Source organism: Euprymna scolopes, chromosome 10 (genome assembly GCF_053919585.1).
Source record: "Euprymna scolopes isolate OS-2025 chromosome 10, ASM5391958v1, whole genome shotgun sequence".
Lineage (NCBI taxonomy): Eukaryota > Metazoa > Mollusca > Cephalopoda > Sepiida > Sepiolidae > Euprymna > Euprymna scolopes.
In genome coordinates, this window is record NC_136491.1 from 1,031,238 (window position 1) to 1,049,411 (window position 18,174).

Genomic DNA, 18,174 nt, shown 5'->3' on the forward strand with positions numbered 1-18,174 from the left:
ATTAGATAACGACTAGATGGATTGCTATAACTACATATTGTAACTGGCATCACTACTAAACAGATTATAGAAACACTCCCACTACCAAAATAATAATTATATGTATTAATAACTACATGTACCTGTAAAAATATAAATTAAAAAAATGAAAATAAATAAATCAATAACAATTTACTAGCCAACAAACCTAGGATTAATAATTAAATATGCCAGGCTGGCATATAAAAACAATCATCATTATTACAGGGCAACTCGTGACAAAAAGATAAATAAATTCAAATTAAAAAATAATGATAATCACTAAAGGCTCTTCAGATATTAAGAATCTAATATACATAAATAGCTGTAATCTGTTAATTTTAATCAGTAAAAATAGATAATGGTGCAAGAAGGAAAAACATTTCATTTATAATTGCGTTAAGTTTAAATAAAAAGGGTAGAATGTCCAAAGAATAGAATACATAAATTATTAAATTTATAACACCGATTGTCCTGTATTCTTCCTCTTTTATTTCCACTTCTCTTTCTATCTTTAACTGCAGTCAGATCCAAACTTCAACAGTTGGTCAACATCCCTCCTCTTATCCCCCCCCCCCTGGATTTAACCCATTCAAGCTAGCGACCCACTTGACCTATATAGATCAGGTTGTTTCACCAAATAAGTAAGCCAATAAACTATTTAAAAAGAAAATAAAAAGAATAAATAATATAAAATAGGATAAAAATTATGTAAAAAGCAACTAAAAAAAATCTAACAATAATAACAACAATAATGTTAATTACTCAAAACATGCTACACATACCTCCCTCCATATATTTGCTGTGGTATACCGCACAGCCATCTTTAATTTTATTCTTCCATCTAGAATACTTTGAATAGATCTGTAACATCCACCATTTGAAAAGGGGTTTCCCCGAAATATATCATGGAATACTGTCACACACAGTAGTCCTCTTTAAGGAAAACATATTGATACTTAACACAATTGAATAAATATATATATATATATTCATTTACAATGTCACTTGTTTTTGTCTTCCTTCCACAACGACTACATTCCATTCCTCGCATTGTGATAGCCTTCTAAATCAGGTCTATATACCTACCTCACACAATGCTTCAAGCAAACTACATCTCATTTTTATATTTATTTATTTAATTGCTATGAAAGAACACAATAAAAAAAATCAAAACTTATTTTTTCATCTGAAAAGGAATGTGTTCATAACTAGAAGAATATGCATCAAAGAACAGTTAAAATGAATACATTAATTCCCCAAGCAAAACAGATTAAAATCAAGATATAATGTTATTAAAATTGATGTTTACAATCCTTATTCCAATTTTCATCAAAATCCATTGCATGAGTTTGATTTGAGAAAAATCTCTAAGATTTAACGCTTAGGGTTAAAAGTTCTAAAGAAGAAATTAAAATTCTGTGAATCTTGCTTAATTGGTGTCTAATAACTATGCATCAAAGTCAATTCAAATCTAAAGTATTTGAATTTTCAAATGAGTGGTTGCGTTTTTATATCATGATCCCTAAAATGCCTTTAAAATGCTCTATTCAATTTTATGGAAAATACTTTTATATTTAATTATTATATATATCTGCTATGAAAAAGTAACAAATCAGAAAGTTTTTTTTATTTATGTTTTTTTTTTAAAAAAATTCTTACTTCATATCAAGTAAATTTAAAACATATTTCAGTTGATTATATTATACCTAATTCTTAAGACAATAATCTCTTAACTATTTAATTCTATATTGTTTTTGTTTAGTTTTTTGTATTTTCTAAAACTGATTCCTTGTTCAACCTTGTGGTAAGGGACAAGTTTTATGAGTGTAACAAATGGAATGCAAAATATATAAATAGATATATAAGTAATAAAACAAAAAGCAAAATATTTATTGAAATAAAAACCGTGTTATTTTTAACATGTTATTTATTTATTTCAAACATTTCATCATGAATAGGTGTATAACAAAGGTAAATGCATTTGCCTGAAATAAGAATCATCAGAAATTTAGTAAATGTGGTAAAAGTTTTAAAAAATTTGAATGTCAACTGATGAGAACAATTAAACAATATCTAAATATTTAAACCACAAAGAATTAGTTGTACTTTAAAACTAATTACAAATGTTTTTTATCACATGAAATTGTGTTGAGATTTTTGGAAATAAATATGGAGAATGTATTTTATGAAACTGGCAGATGTTTCTCTCTTTGTAATTAAGATTAAAATTCCTGATAGAATTTTCTTTTGTGTGTGATTATTTAGTTTGGGCAGATACAATTCCATTCTAAAAACCAAACTTGACTAATTAGAAATACTCTTCAAACTTCAAATCTCTCAACTCGGTTTTGTATAAAGATTCATCAGGTATTTTAAATTTACTTTAAAAATAGCAAATTTCACTAAGCAATCCAATTAAAAACCAAAGAATTATGAATTCATGAAAAGAATATGTCTACTATATAATGCAGCTAAACTGCTTAAAATATTAATATTGAATAAATTATATGAAATGAATTATGTTTTAAAATAGAGAATTTCACAAATCCTACATTTGTTCTGATCCCTTAAAAAGTTGCACTTAGAAAACGTCAGTGAACGTTTTAATTTTTTTTTTTTGTCTTTGAGATCTTATTCAATCACTGCTTGCTTTTTTATTTGTTTATAATTTTCTCAACATGTCTGAAAATGTAAAACCGAGCTTATTGTGGTGGTTTTTTTAATAAGAATCTTATTAATAACATTTTCATTCTTTTTATATTAAAAGTATTTCTGTCACTTTGGGTTGAAAAGTTCATACTTTCTCTTTTTCAATCCTTCACTTTTCAGTTATTCTACAATTTGTAACTGCAACTGTAAATATTTATTGCAATGAATAATCTTTTAAGAAACAATGAGTTGTGCAATACACAAGGTTTGTTTTTGAAGTGTTTTAACTTTACCTTGTTTCCTTTCAAAAACATATCTTGTGTAATGTAAAACCTCTTATTTCAATGGTAAAATATTGATCTTAAAAAATTGATGATTACATAAGTATAGACAATAATCAATTATTTTCCCAATAAATTTAAGTATTTGATTAAAATTCCTTTCCTAACTTAAAATCCATTTCCTTCAACTTGAAATTCCTGATATTAAGAAATTTTAGCATATTTACTTTCGTGTTTTTATGAAGTTAATCAAGCAACTTTTATGTATCTGAAACGTTTACACAATTGCACATTTTAAAAAAATCTAGTTTAATTTTATCTTGTAGAAAATTTTTATGACCACTCAATTGGAATAAACAAACAAGTTAGTACAGACAAGGTTTATGTACACATAATCTGGATAGATGAAAAAGGAGAAGAGTTTATTTGTCTTATTATTGAAATAGACAAATGTTTATCAAAGTTTAAAATTCCATATAGTCTACTTACCTTGGTTCAAAGCAGCCTTTTTAGGAAGACAACAAGACACCCTGTAGTTAGATACCATCTGCTCCTCTCTCTGTCCAACATGATTCTCTCTCTTGCAGTTAGTATCTCAACCATGATAAGATATCTATATATATATTTAACAATTCTTCAGAATATCAAACGTTGAATCTGTTACAAATTATTAACATAAGTTCAATATTTGGACCAAAAGCTCACAGAAACACAGTAGATATAATGTGCACGGGAGTGCAATTGTATGTTGTCAGATCAACAACATTTCAAATATGACAAATCTCCAAGGATAAAGCCAAAATTACAATAACTTATCCTAAAACGAATTAAATTAATCTGAATTAGCCAACATGTGTTTCAAAGTTATTTGCTTTTAAATTTATTCAACCATTTGTAGATTTGATTTGTACAAAATATTTTGGATAAATTTTTAAAAAAATTTTTGTTACATTATTTTTTGTCTTTTGTATAACAAACTTAATTACATGATTTTATATCATGTTAGCTTTAATATAAGGATGACTTATATATTCTTTTTATTATAATTAAGAAATTTCTACAAAAAATCAGGTAAGTTTTTTTTATATTTGGGGATAAAATGGCAGCAGTCTTTGAAAATGGATTGTTTGGAAACTATTTAGCTTTTTGAATAGTCAATGAATTCACTTGATTTAAGATTTTTTAATGTTAGAAAGAAGTTGAAAATAAATGATTTTTATATCCCTCATAAATTTTGGGCTCTATTTTTTTTTTTTTTTTTTTGGGTTGGTGTGGCGGGGGGGGGGTCACATCAGAGAGTCTTTGGTATTAACTTGTTTATATTCTTCTCTTAATCTTAAGAATTTTTATAAATTTTCCAAATTAATTGAAACCTGCAACTTTTGGATTGTTTCATAGAATAAACAGAAAACAAAAATATTTAAAACCCAAGAAAATCCTAGAATTTATGGATATAAGTTATTTATGAACTTCTTTATAACATTAAAAATAATATTTTTATGAAAAGAAAAAAATTTTTGTGTGTTTAATATAAAATTCATAAATTTTCTTAGTGTAGAAAATAAAATAAGGACAACTTAAACGTTCTTTTTAAGAATTTTTTTACCAATAATTAATAAAATATTTTGTTTATTTTCTAATTTTATCTTCAAATATAATAATTGGATAAAGTTATATTTTGTTTAAAAAAAAACGTTATTTCTGAAGTTTTACTATATTTAATAAATTTCCTTTATTCTAGGGTCTGCCTCCCATTGTATCCCATGGAGATACAGGTAAGTTGACTTTGTGTAATATATATATATATATATATATATATATATATATATATATATATATATATACACACACCTTATGTCATAAAAGCTTCCAAATTAAAATCTTGAAACAAACAACACAATTCATTTATGCTAAAAAAAATTATGATAACAAAAAGTTTCTTTATTATAACTGGAGACTGAAACCAGAATGCTGTTTTCTGTGTCAGAAAAAATGGTTTGCACTTTTCTCACAACAAATTAGTGTCCAGAAATTTGTCTTATGTCTTGATTTGTATTATAATTTGGAATACCTTTTTTTTTTTCTTTTTTTTTTTTTACACAGTGATCACCACTTATCAAGGCCCGGAAGCCACTCAGGGATAAGGGTTATTGCAAGTACATTATGTTAGTGTGGAGATTTGATGAAGTGTTTAATTAAGGGGGGGCGGTTCATTAGGAATTTGTTAACATTGGACTTGAAGACATCCAAGTTGTAGTCCGGAGGGAAGCAGGCATACGGAACAGAGTTCCACAGGCGTGCAGTTCTAAGAAAGAAGCTTTGTTCATGGAATCCGCGTTTTGATTTAGGCACAGATATAGAGTGGGGGAAATTTTTCACAGTGGATTCAGCTAGACGGGTGTTTTTCATGAAAGATTGGCGAGGGGGGGGGGGACCAAAGATTGGAGTTCAGACGAGCACCTGCCATGGAAATAACGATAAAACAAGGATAGGCTTGCAATGTCTCTTCTGTGGGAGAGAGGTTGCAGGGTAGAGAAAAGGGTATCCCCCACTAAGCCACGAAGTCTATTTTGTACTCTGTCAAGGCAGGATAGGCTGTTTTTAGCAGCTCCTGCCCAGATATGGCAACAGTATTCCATCCAGTCATTTCTTAATTTTTTATTTTATCGACTAGTTGGTTCTTAACCAATAGGTTCATTCTATAATTCAGTAGTTTCTTGCTACTTGACATCCACTAGCTCATGTATATCTGGCATTAGGTAATTTCACTGGTAGGCCTCAAGGCATTATATTAGACTTTATCTGTATTTATTTGTAGTATAGCAACTTGAGTTATTTGCTATCAATACAAATATACTTAATTTTTACTATTTTAGTTAGATAAAGTAAGGTTTATAATGTAAAAAAAATGTCTACTTTGTTCAAAACTAATTTTTTTACACAACCTAAAATGTTTATAACTCCAATTAAATATTTATTTTGATAATACCAATGGATGTCACAAATGAGTAGGTAAAGCAAAATAAAGTTTTTGACCAATTTCCTAACAGTATTTTATTTTAAAATTATTTATTTTACTTCCTTTTCTAGGAGATTAGGTAGGATTGGAGTTTAGGTGGCAATTAACCTCAAACTCAAAACAACTCAAACCAAAAACGAAAGGGACACATATCGATTCACCGGTTTTTATCCATGGAAACAGTGACCATTCAGTTTACAAATAAGCTGAACTTATTTTCCAAAATTAAACACTATAAATAGAATTTTTTTCTTTTATTGTTAGCAATATTGTAAATTTCTTTTGATATTAACCTATTTTAATATTAGTCTTTTTCTTTATCGCTAAAAGGCAATAATATTAATTTTAATTCAAGTTTAGTGATATTTGTTTACTCCGTTGACGTCGTGGAAAAAAAAAAAACGCTGGTAATGAAAAAAAAACCAATATAAACAGATTTTTTTTAAAATAAAAAACAAAACAATTTTTATTTACATTATAAACATATAGAAATAGAACTTTTGATAATTTAAAAAAATTTGAAACAATACGAACAGAATTGTTATAGTATTTTTGGTGAGGGTGGGGGGGGGGTTTACCCTCACCCCCACCAAATAATCAAAGGTTCTGTTTCTATATTGTTTACAATGTAAATAAAAATTGTTTCGTTTTTTATTTATTTTTATATATATACTAGACCACCCGTGACCCGTTGGGTCAGTACGTTATATTAGCTTTGGAATTCATGTATGAGCGTGACACTTGTGGCATAAAGAAAATAGTTGTTTTTTTTTACATAACAGAAGCATTTCTATGAAAGTATATTAAAATGAAAAAAGAATATAGATAGATTTCTATGAGTCGTTCTGTTTATTATAGTTGTTATTTTCTTTTAAATTACAGTTACTGAATTATAAGTGGTTGGTCATACTTATGCACTGAACAGGTATCATAATCCTTATTATAGTTAAATTCAAATTTTGATATATCATCTTTTAAATGAAATTGTTAGTTGAAAGTACAGAATAATAAAAAAAAACACTCTCCACATGTTAATAATGGCTTTTTAAATAGAAAATGACAATAAAATGTAACTTTTTTCATTTAATTTAAGCAAACATTCAGTACCCATTGTGTAAAGGAAAACACTATTTAATGTAATAGAAATGTGTGCATTTACCGATTCAGCTTTCCGTTTGGAAATGTAAGCAGACGACTTTAAAAAACATGGCAAGAAGAAAAAGAAATTTCTTTGTAATAACGCCCTCTAGTAAAAAGGTCTGCATTAGTTAAGGGGGATAACTCTATCCAGTTTTACATCGCCCCCTTTTTCTCTCTCTCACACATACACGTAACTATTTCTCGCGTACGTAACGAAAACAGAGGGAGTAGGAGTGTTGAAATCTATTAGAGGGAAAGTGAGAGGTGTTTTCTTTCCATAAATTGTATAGGGTAATATTTCATATTATTAATAGATTCATAGATAAATAGATTTTATAATATATATTATAATTATCTATGAATCTATGTATTATTTGTATATATAAATAACTATTTGATCAAATTAAATGAAATTGTTTGTATTAAAAGCGATATAAAAATTCCAGAATTGGAATAACGGATTGAAGACGTTGCTATTTACGCATGCGCAACCGGATGTTGAAAACCGGAAATCTGATTGCAAACATACAAGATCCATAGACTTTTAGAATTATATAGATATATATATATATATATTTTTTTTTTTTTTTAATTTTTATTTCCAGCATTTTTTTGGTGCAGCGTTAACGGAGTGAAGGATTAAAAAAAAAAAAAAAAAAATGAGGAAAAGTGTAAAGACAACATTTGATACACACATGATAGAATTAATGCGGCGGAAAAGGGAAAAACGCTTTCCCCTTATAATAAAATGCATCCGTGAACAATATGTGTTTTTGTAAAAAAAAAAAAAAAAAAAAATGAAATTGTTAGGTGAAAGTACAGAATAGTTACAAAACAACTCCCACCAAAATACCAGAACAATTCTGTTCGTATTGTTTAAAAAATTTTTAATTATCAAAACTTCTATTTCTATATGTTTACAATGTAAATAAAAATTGTTTTGTTTTTTATTTTAAAAAAGTCTGTTTATATTGTTTTTGTTTTTTTTGTTTTACTTTTTTGTTTCATTTTCAGCGGATTTTTTTTTTGCGCGACGTCAATGGAGTAAACAAATATCACTAAAATTGAATTAAAACTAATATTAATGTCTTTTAGCGATAAAGAAAAAGACTAATATTAAAATAGGTCAATATTAAAAGAAATTTAGAATATTGTTTACAATAAAAGAAAAAAATTTAGTTTATATTGTTTAATTTGGAAAAATAAGTTCAGCTTATTTGTAAACTGAACGATATGGTCACTGTTTTTATAGATAAAAACCGGTGAATCGATATGTGTCCCTTTCGTTTTTGGTTTGAGTTGTTTTTGGTTCAAGGTTAATCGCCACCTAAACTCCAATCCTGACGGAGATTATACTTCTTTATTGTTATATAAACATGGTCACATCCTGCTGCTACAAATAGCCACTTGTTTCAATCAAACAACAGATATCATCAGGTAGCGACTTGACTATTCAAAAGTTCAATGAATAATCTTAAATGAATCTTAAATGAATAATTATTCATTGAACTTTTGAATAGTCAAGTCGCTGCCTGATGATATCTGTTGTTTGATTGAAACAAGTGGCTATTTGTAGCAGCAGGATGTGACCATGTTTATATAACAATAAACAAGTATTATCAGCTCTTTTTATTGAGCACTATCTAACAACCTCGTTGAATTCATTAGTCCATTACTTTTGAATAAAAAAAAAAACGAGTATATATATATATATATATATATATATATATATTTGTATATATATATATATATATATATATTTGGAGGTACAAAACTTATACATAGATTTAAATAAAATATGCGGAAATTTCTCGAGAGCTCTTTCGGCTATCATCTCTTCAGAAAATCAATAGCAAACAAAGCAATATTATTGATGAAATAAAATAGTAATATTGTTTATCAATTTAAATGTCAGTGCGATGCTAGTTATGTCTGGTGAACATCTTTGCATTTGCTAACATATATAAAGCAGCACGTTCCATCTAAATTCAGACACTTTCCCCTTATAATAAAATGCATCCGTGAGTAAGATCTGGTAGTCTCTCTCCTTCTGTAGCCTTGGACTCTGCTATTGGCCAGCATTTGGTTGACAATCCATACTGTGCCGATAAATATAAAATAGTGGTTCGACGTATTACACAGAGCAGACTCCAAAAACCATTTAAAGATTCTGGTGTCTGTCTCTATTGCGGTTCAAAAACCTTTTTTATGTCGGCAAGGGGACTTTGACCCCTTCTTCCCTTGTTTTTTTTTTTTTTTTTTTTTTTTTTTTTGCTTTGTTGTGCCAATTTTTAGTCGCTTTTAAATGCCGTATATACAGATTAAAATCTTTTAATCGTTTTTTTTTTCTTTTTCTTAATTCTTGGCACATCCAAATTGCTCTTAGTGCTCTTTAATTTTGCCAATAATATTGTTTTGCTTGCTATCGATTTTCTCCTGAAGAGATTATAGCCAAAAGAGCTCTCGAGAAATTTCAGCATATTTTATTTAAATATATATATATATATATATATATATATATATATATATGCACATACACACAGGGTGTTCAAAGTCATTGAAAGGTGTTGAACTTAAATAGATTCTTTATTTTTGATGATATCTTTCTGTAATTTTAACGCTCTCTGAAGATGTTACGCTGTCAGAATTTTCTGACAGCAGGAAAGTGTAGTGGGTGTGTAGATTGTTCACATGTCAGAGTATCCCATCCACCAAGATGGACTGTAGACTAATTACCCTGGTGCCTTCACCCACACGCAATCTCCAACCTGGTAGGGACTGTGCTCAGAACTTGCTGATGGTCGCATAATATCAACTCCTTTCACCTTATTTTGTCATGGTAAATGGCATTGGTTGGTGTGGTCAAATAGGAGTCACTGTCTTTTGGGGTCACGCTGTTTTGATGCCACCGTTCTGCTATGTCATTCTCAATTAAGGCAAATAAGCAATTATATCTCTTGTCTGCGAATATTCTGAATTCTTTGCTGCAAAAGATCATTTCCAGTTCATGAATCATACTTGCTGAGTCGTACCATGCTATAGTGAATAATGTCCATCTTCAACCATTGCCAATTGTTGCTTACCTCCAGTTTTCCTTCTCCCAATGGACTGACACTGGATATATAGATTGGCATTCCAAACATGTTCGTACAGTCAACTTGACTGCTGCTTTCGTCATTGCAGGGCAAAGTTTTCTAACGAAATATGAGGTATGTCACATGCCTGGAAATGTCCAATTCAGACACATGCACATCATCGATCATAGGCTTGAGTCCCCAATCTTTCTTTGAGGCATTGAACCATCGCTATGACACGCATGTCATGGGCAGCCATGTTGTGAATTAACGCAATCATTCTAGATCGGCAGTATTTTTGCGTGAACAGTCACCTGAGATGTCTGAAATTTTCTGTTTCTATTTCTTGTAACCATGTCATTAATAAGGATTCTGGAGGTAAATGTTTTACTCAGCAGATATTATCCATCTGATAGTCAGGGAACCTTGGACTAATCACTGAGGAGGCAGTCCTATCAGCAGGTGCAAAATACTGGGGATGCTGCATTGCCATTTGGTGAATGGATTCTGAACCTTGCAGTAGCTTCTGATGGACGCTTCTCGATGCCATATTACTGCGTAATTGTTATGGCTTTACCTTGTTATATTCTGCAAAAAAAATATATTTCTTTGTTTCTTTTTCTCTCTTACTGTCCTTCTCTGCTCTGCTCCAACCAAGTTTGTTGACATATTCCACAATTCCTAAAACTCCATGAAAAGTCTCAAGAAAAAATATGATTAACCCAGACCCCTCAACATCCTACATAGACCCCCCCCCCCCCACTACCATGTCTCCTTCTCCAACATCAGGAGTCTATATTCCAACCTTCCAGAAGTGAAAGTCCAATTACAGGAGACCAAACCAGACTTATTCTTCCTATGTGAAAGTTGTATTGGACCGCCTATTTCCCTAGATGAGTTCGTAATTAAAATATATTCTAATTTAACATCCAAATTTGACCCCCAAGATCGGCATGGAATATGTGCCTACATTAGACGTGGCTTTCCATGTAGTAGGGACATCTCCAGGAAAGATCCTAAATTGCCCTATATGTGCTTTCGGATTGCACTTGCTCACACCACTACATTTATATTTGCCCTCTCTCACCCACCCACCCCATAACATTAGAGTTACTATCTTAAAGAGCATATCTGAGAAAATAGGCCACATCCTGTCTGCTCATCCTTAAGCTAACATTCATGTCTGCAGAGACTTCAATGTTCACAATGTGGAATGGTTAGCCCACAAACAAGACAGATGACTAGGAGAGGTTCTGTCCTGATTTCTCCATTGCTTATGACTTAACTCAGATTGTTCATGAACCCACCCATGTGCCCGACACTGATGGTCAGTATGCAAGTCTCCTAGACCTTTTTCTCACAAATCGCCCTGAGCTATGTTCATCTTCCGTTCTGTCCCCACTGGAATCTTTCGACCACTCTCTTGTCTCAGTTAAGATAAAAACAAAATGTAATAAGTCCCCCGACATACCTCTCCATCGTACAGTATATTGATACTCTATAGCTGACTGAGATAGCTTTCATACATTTATATCAGATATACCTTTGTGTTTCATGTTTAAAAAGGATGTGTCCTTTATAGTATCAGACCTGACAGAATGGTTAATTGTAGGTATATACCGTTTCATTCCTTCAAAAAAATTTCAGCAAAAATCTAACAGCCAACCATATTTCTCTCCAGAATGTGCTGCTGCCATTGTGCACAGAAATCACTTTTTCCATTGCTTCCAATGTAAAATATGTACCGAGATTAAAGCCGCTTTCAGGACTGCCAGCAACCACTGTAAAAGAGTAATAAAGAAAGCAAAAGAGTTGTATGCTCAGTCTGTCAAATTCAAAGTAGCTGAGCAGCAGCTTGGTTCTGACCAGTTTTGGCAAATAGTGAACAGGATCATGAACAGAAGCGTGTGCTCTATCCCAACTATTATCAATGGACCTGAGGTAATCTCGTCAACATCAGATAAAGCCAAACTATTTGCCAAGAACTTTGCAGCTAATTCTACACTATGCGACCAAGGCCGCCAACCCCCAGTATTTCCTCCTGTATCTGAAAACACTATGCGACATCCAAATATCTGTGTGTGATGTTGCCAAGCTAATCAAAAACCTTGATTCCAGTAAAGCAACTGGCCCTGATGGCATTCCTTTTATAGTGCTAAAAAAGCTTCAACCAGAACTAGCTTCCATACTTACAAAACTGTTTAAGCGTTGTCTTGAGAATTGCTTCCCAGCACCCTGAAAAACCTCGTCAATATGCTTTGTATTTAAGAATTCAGGTGATCGATCATCTCCCTCTCAGTACAGACCTATAAGTTGTCTGTGTGTCATGAGTAAGTTGCTGGAATCTGTGTTAAATAAATTAGTCAACCATTTCAGCAAAAATAAACTTCTTGGTGATATACAACATGGTTTCCATTCTGCTAGATCTACAGAAGATGTGTTTACGCTTATATCTCATAGGATTAGTGAATCTCTTAATGGAGCTTCCTTTCTAGGGCAATTGCTCTTGACATATCAAAGGCCTTTGATAGAGTATGGCATTAAGGTCTACTTCACAAGATCTCCAGTTATGGTATAGCTGGAAATGTCTTAATTATTAAATCAATTCTCTCTGATAGCTTCATAAGAGTAGTGGTTGATGCGCAGAAATCAAAAGCTTACAATATTAATGCTGGAATCCCTCAGTGGTCCATCCTAGGCCCAACTCTCCTCCTAATCTACATCAGCGATCTTCTAAATCATATCTTTAGATCATTCGTAGACATTTATGCTGACGACACTACCATCTATGGCAGTACATCAAAGATCGTAAGCGACCAAGTTCTCTCTGATTCTCTCTCTTCTGATCTTGAGCATGTGGTACAATGGGGAAAGAGGTGGTTGGTTACTTTTAATGCATCTAAAACCAAGCTGCTGTCTTTACACCATCAACGCTCTGATCCCCATCTGGCATCAATTGAAATGAATGGCTCTCATCTTGGGGAGGCTCCATGTTTTGACAAGCTCCTGGACTTGACCATTACTCCTGATCTGAAATGGAACACGTACATCAAATCTGTTGCCAAGGTCGCTGGGAAAATGGTTGGATCCTTCTATCGATCCAGTAAATATCTCACTGCTGATGCAATTCTCTACCTATATAAGAGCCAGGTACATCCAAGGATGGAGTACTGTTGCCACATCTGTGCAGGAGCTACGAGAAAGAACTTATCCTGCTTTGACAGAGTTCAAAATAGACTTCATAGCCCAGTGGGGATGCCCTTTTCTCTTCCCTGCAACCTCTTTTTCACAGAAGAGACCTTGTGAGCCTGTCTCTGCGTTATCGTTATTTCCATGGCAAGTGCTCATCTGAGCTCTAATCTATGGTCCCCACTCGCCAAACATTTACGAGAAACACTTGTCTAGTTGAAAACACTATCAATAATTTCCCCCACTCTTTATTTGTGCCTAAACCTAAACGTAGATTCCATGAACAAAACTTCTTTCTTAGAACTGGACACCTATGGAACTCTCTTCTATTTGCCTGCTTTCCGGCTGACTATAATATGGTCATCTTCAAGTCCAATGTAAACAATTTCTTGATGAGCCATTCCCATTAAGTAATCCAATCTACCAAATTTCCACTACTAACAATTATGTCATTGACGATTGTACACTTATTAACCCTTATCCTCGAGTGGCCTCTGGGCCTTGATAAGTGGCGACTCCTTTGTTAAAAAAAAAAAAAATCTCCAAATGGAGAGCCAATGCATCTCTCTCCAGATATGATTGGAGTAGACTCGCCACATCATCCACCTTCTGAAGCCCCACTCCTAACTTCAATTTCTTTAACCATGCCACCACATCTCTCTCTCCAATGAGTTAATCATAGCATATTACTGCTGATTTGTATCTTTGCCATAACGATTAAAATAGTTTGAAAGGCAGAAAAAAAGGTCAGAACTCCTCAACTCTCAATTCACCACACCAACTCTCAGCATTGTATATCTTTCATTTTTCACAGCTCGTTCGCTTATTCACCCAAGCAGCAGTAGTACTTTTCTTCATTGTCATCTTCTTCCCAACTGGCAACAAACTCACGCGAACACGATAACATCAAAAAAACAAAAACTGTTGCACAAAATCTGTCTTTATGCTGCCACTTTGAACCTCGACAGCGCCTAAATTTGCATACTTATTATTTTTATATTGAAATATCACTCTCCATACCGTTATCATGACTTCCTACATATGTATGTAGCCAATAAAAAATGCAGTGATTTTTAACAATGCACCAAACACGCAGAGAATTAATTTAAATTCCTTCAAATGTTGTAATTGTATACTGGTAAGAATTACATTTTCACTCATGAAATGAATAAACTTTTTACATTTTTGTGATTTTTTTCTTTTTGTTTCTATTTCAGATGTTGTTGAGAGTTCTGTTTCCTCAACAGCAAAGGTAATTTTTTTTTTTTTTTTTTTTTTAAAGATTCTTACAAATATTTGGGTTGGTTGTTTTTGTTTTACGGTATATCAACCCTTTTCGGGTTATTTAATGCCGAATCCAAAGATTTTGAAGAATTTTTTTTTTTAATAGAATATATTTTTTGTTTTCACGTTGGTTTCTATTTAACCCATAGTTGTGACCCTAACAGGTACTACCACTCCAGGTCAGAGTAGACCTGGGAGCAATGGTAATTAAAGGGTGGCTCCACACTCCCCAAAGCCCACAAGCTGGGGCCTCACCACTGGATATAGTTTAAGGTCGTATCCAGGACCCCCGTTGAGGGACTTTTACCCTCTGCATGGGGGGCAGTCGGCGTATTCTAATGCCCCACCGACAGGGCCACACAAATATTTGGGAGGAGAATCTAAAAGTGAATGTTACTAAGACCAAAATAATTATCAGTGGTTGTAGTGTTGGAAAGCTTCTCAAGAGGGAAGTTCTCCCTAGTTTGTGGAAAGGGAATTGGGTGAACTTCAATTTTTTTTGTGACAAACATTGGGTATACAAAAATTGCAGTAAAATTAAAATGTTAGCTTGAAAGAGGATAACTAGTTTGTGTGCAAAAAGTGTAAGACAATGGTGATGGATGATATTTCAAATATGGAGAAAGTATTGATGGATGTAAAAGCTATTGAAGTTGTTGAGAAATTTTATGTTTTTATTTCCTTTCCTCAAAATTCAGATTAGTTCAAATCTTAGGGAGGATGCAACTTTATTTTGCCCAATTAGCTTTGTTTAGAAACAAATTAAAACTTGGCAAACTTTTTCTTTCTTTTTGGAAAAAAGTATTTCTAGATGAAAAAGCAAACAAAACTCTATAATAAACAATTATATTAATTCTATAATAATATCACAGCAACTGTATGTAATTAAAAAAAATGCATAAACTTTTAGAAATAGTGAAACTGATTAACAATCACTGATATCATGTAAAATTTATTTTTTGGCAGGTGCTTCCAGAAGATACGAAATCTGAAGAGGATGAAACAAATAATGATCGTCAGAAATCTATGTATTATGGCAGGTATGTCTCCTTTGTAGTTTTTTCTTATAAATATGAATCTGATCAAAGATGATTTGCACACATAAACAATTTTATTCCTTAGATACAACTATCCATTCACAGACATCTTTCTTACTATTATCTCAGTTTTTCGTCTTAGTTTTGGCAAAAATTTGTGAACCTAGTCATCATTATTCCATCATCCAGTTTTGTTATTTTATATGCTGTGTCACTGACTCCAGAGTCAGTAACACCAGGAAATGTCTCATGCATGCTCTCAATGTGGTTCAACTCAAAGGGTTGATACTAATCATATTGTCAGCAGTCAAGTCACTTTGTATGCACTTTTTTAGCCTGTTATGCATTCTTTTTTAAGAGTCATTATGAAAATGACAATGAATTATTTTATCATGTGATTCACACACACACACACACACACATACACACACACACACACACACACACACACACACACACACACTCTTGGAAGTTTCTTTAAAACTAAAAAAAAAAATGTCCTTCATTGGAAAATTATTTTGTCAGTAAGTCTAATCATTTCCTGCATCGCTGAATCATTTTACTTAGACGAACTAAAAATAATATCAATGTTCTTAAGGGATAATCAGTTGTTTTCTATGAAACACTGTTTTGGGGACTTAAAAATAAGACAGTAGATTAAATCATGACTCCCCAGCAGTGTTGATCAAACACCACCTCCCTTAAAACACATGAACAAAAATATTTTTGATCTATTTTCTTTTTTCAGATAAATTCAGTTAACCAATTCATGTCATTTAAAAAATATTTCTATATATAATATGACATAATCATGCAGACACACCGGTTTCTGTTATATCAATATCACCAAACGTTAAGTATCGTTGAAACTGGTCAGTACTAAGGGAAGTTAAGGTGTAGTGAGTATGTGATAACACCTCCTATTGATGAGATGATCACTACAGTGCCCATCGTCCACTGCATATGATGGAAAGGTGATAACACAAAGACTGTTAAACTTTCATGACTTAAACTTGATGGATAAGCCAGACATAGTAATATTGAAGAAAGAGTTGCACATTTGGGAATACCAGGTGCTGTATATGTTCTCCGCTTATCTCCGCATTGTTTCCAGTCATCCTAAACTTTTCCTTGTCACTAGAATCAAGCAATGTTATTATGATATGTGCATATTCACTTTAGTTTTGATTTATCTACACAGGAAGCATGTGGAATTGAATTTTACCATTAATAACGTTTCATTTGTAGAGATAAAAAGTTGTACATGTATAAATAATTTTGATACAATTTTTTAAAATTTTTTATTTTATTTTTTTTTTTCAATTTATTTATTTTCTTCCTCTTAGACAACCAAGCCGTGATAAACGGGAGATGCAGTTGGCCATCAACACTCATAAAGAAAGGAATGGGATGCTGGAACGTGTTAACAGTGAATTGAACCAAGAACTCCAGGAGGTCATGGAGCAGCGGATTGCTCTGGAGATTCAGCTGGAGCACCTGAGGCCCTACCACAGCTGACTAGTATCAACCTACTGAACTGTGTGCACATAATGTTACGACGTGATGAAACAAAATGACGTGAAATAAGAGAATGCTTAACCTTTGACATCTGCACACACAAAAAGACAAAATAATAAAAACAAATGCAGCAGTCAATGAAGTTCAGGTGTGTAAGGTTTTTTGGGGGGAGGAGTGAGTACAATATGAGGAGGAGAATGATTGATTGATCTAGGTTATAATACCTACACAGACAACCATAGAAATTAATTCCCCACCCCCATTTTTTTAAAATTTAAATCCTTCTTCTCCTTCCCAAAGAAGACATAACTCCTCCATCAATCCTCTCTCTTTCCTGTTGAGTTTCAAAAATAAATTGATCAGTGTCTGACTGAAACCTTGCAAATAATAAAAACAAACATGAATTTAAGAGAAGAGAGAGTAAAGAAAACATTATTTTTTAATAATTAATAGTTAGAATGAAGAAAATATTTTTTAATAATTATTATTAGTTAGGAGGAAGAAAACCTGAAAATTTCAGGGCCACCTTTAATTATGGATGACATGTTTGATAGAACGCAGGCGTATAACAATAATAAAAGAAAGAAAATCCTTAACTAAAATGAAAAGACAACCACCAGCTCCAAATTGCCCCCCCCCTTCTCCACTTTCATTAAATGAGCCCTCTTTTCTTCATCTTTGCTATTTCCGCCCCTCTCTGATGTCTGAAAAATGTACCACACATGCCAGTACAAAGCCATACAACAAACAAGACATATAGATTGTGCTTTTACCTTAAGAACCACCAGAATAGAAATCTTTGCTTCAAAGAATTCCCCCCACCCCAACCAACTGATTTTTATTTGCTTACTAAATCTTTTACAACCCCTCCCTCAACTCACACCTCTAAAAGTGACTCCTTTCTTTGGTGACATCAAAGTCACCTCTGACCTCCAACATATTTCTTTCTATTTTGTGATTCA

The 18,174-nt window shown here is 32.3% G+C and overlaps 1 protein-coding gene across 19 annotated transcripts in view; it reads left to right on the top strand.

Annotated features, from left to right (window-relative positions):
• Positions 1-17,801, top strand: part of LOC145285776 (ralBP1-associated Eps domain-containing protein 1-like) — a 309,459-nt gene extending 291,658 nt beyond the window's left edge. For 14 of the 19 annotated variants that reach the window (XM_080134136.1, XM_080134125.1, XM_080134131.1 and 11 more), the window contains 4 exons: positions 4,693-4,726; positions 14,591-14,625; positions 15,624-15,697; positions 17,041-17,350. In XM_080134136.1, coding sequence (XP_079990262.1) covers positions 4,693-4,726; positions 14,591-14,625; positions 15,624-15,697; positions 17,041-17,212 — 315 coding nt within the window. In that variant the 3' untranslated portion in view covers positions 17,213-17,350. Of the gene's footprint in view, positions 1-4,692; positions 4,727-14,590; positions 14,626-15,623; positions 15,698-17,040 lie in introns of all 19 variants that reach the window. The other 5 variants (XM_080134142.1, XM_080134129.1, XM_080134137.1 and 2 more) reach the window with 1 other exon arrangement.
• The last annotated feature ends 373 nt before the right edge of the window (positions 17,802-18,174 follow it).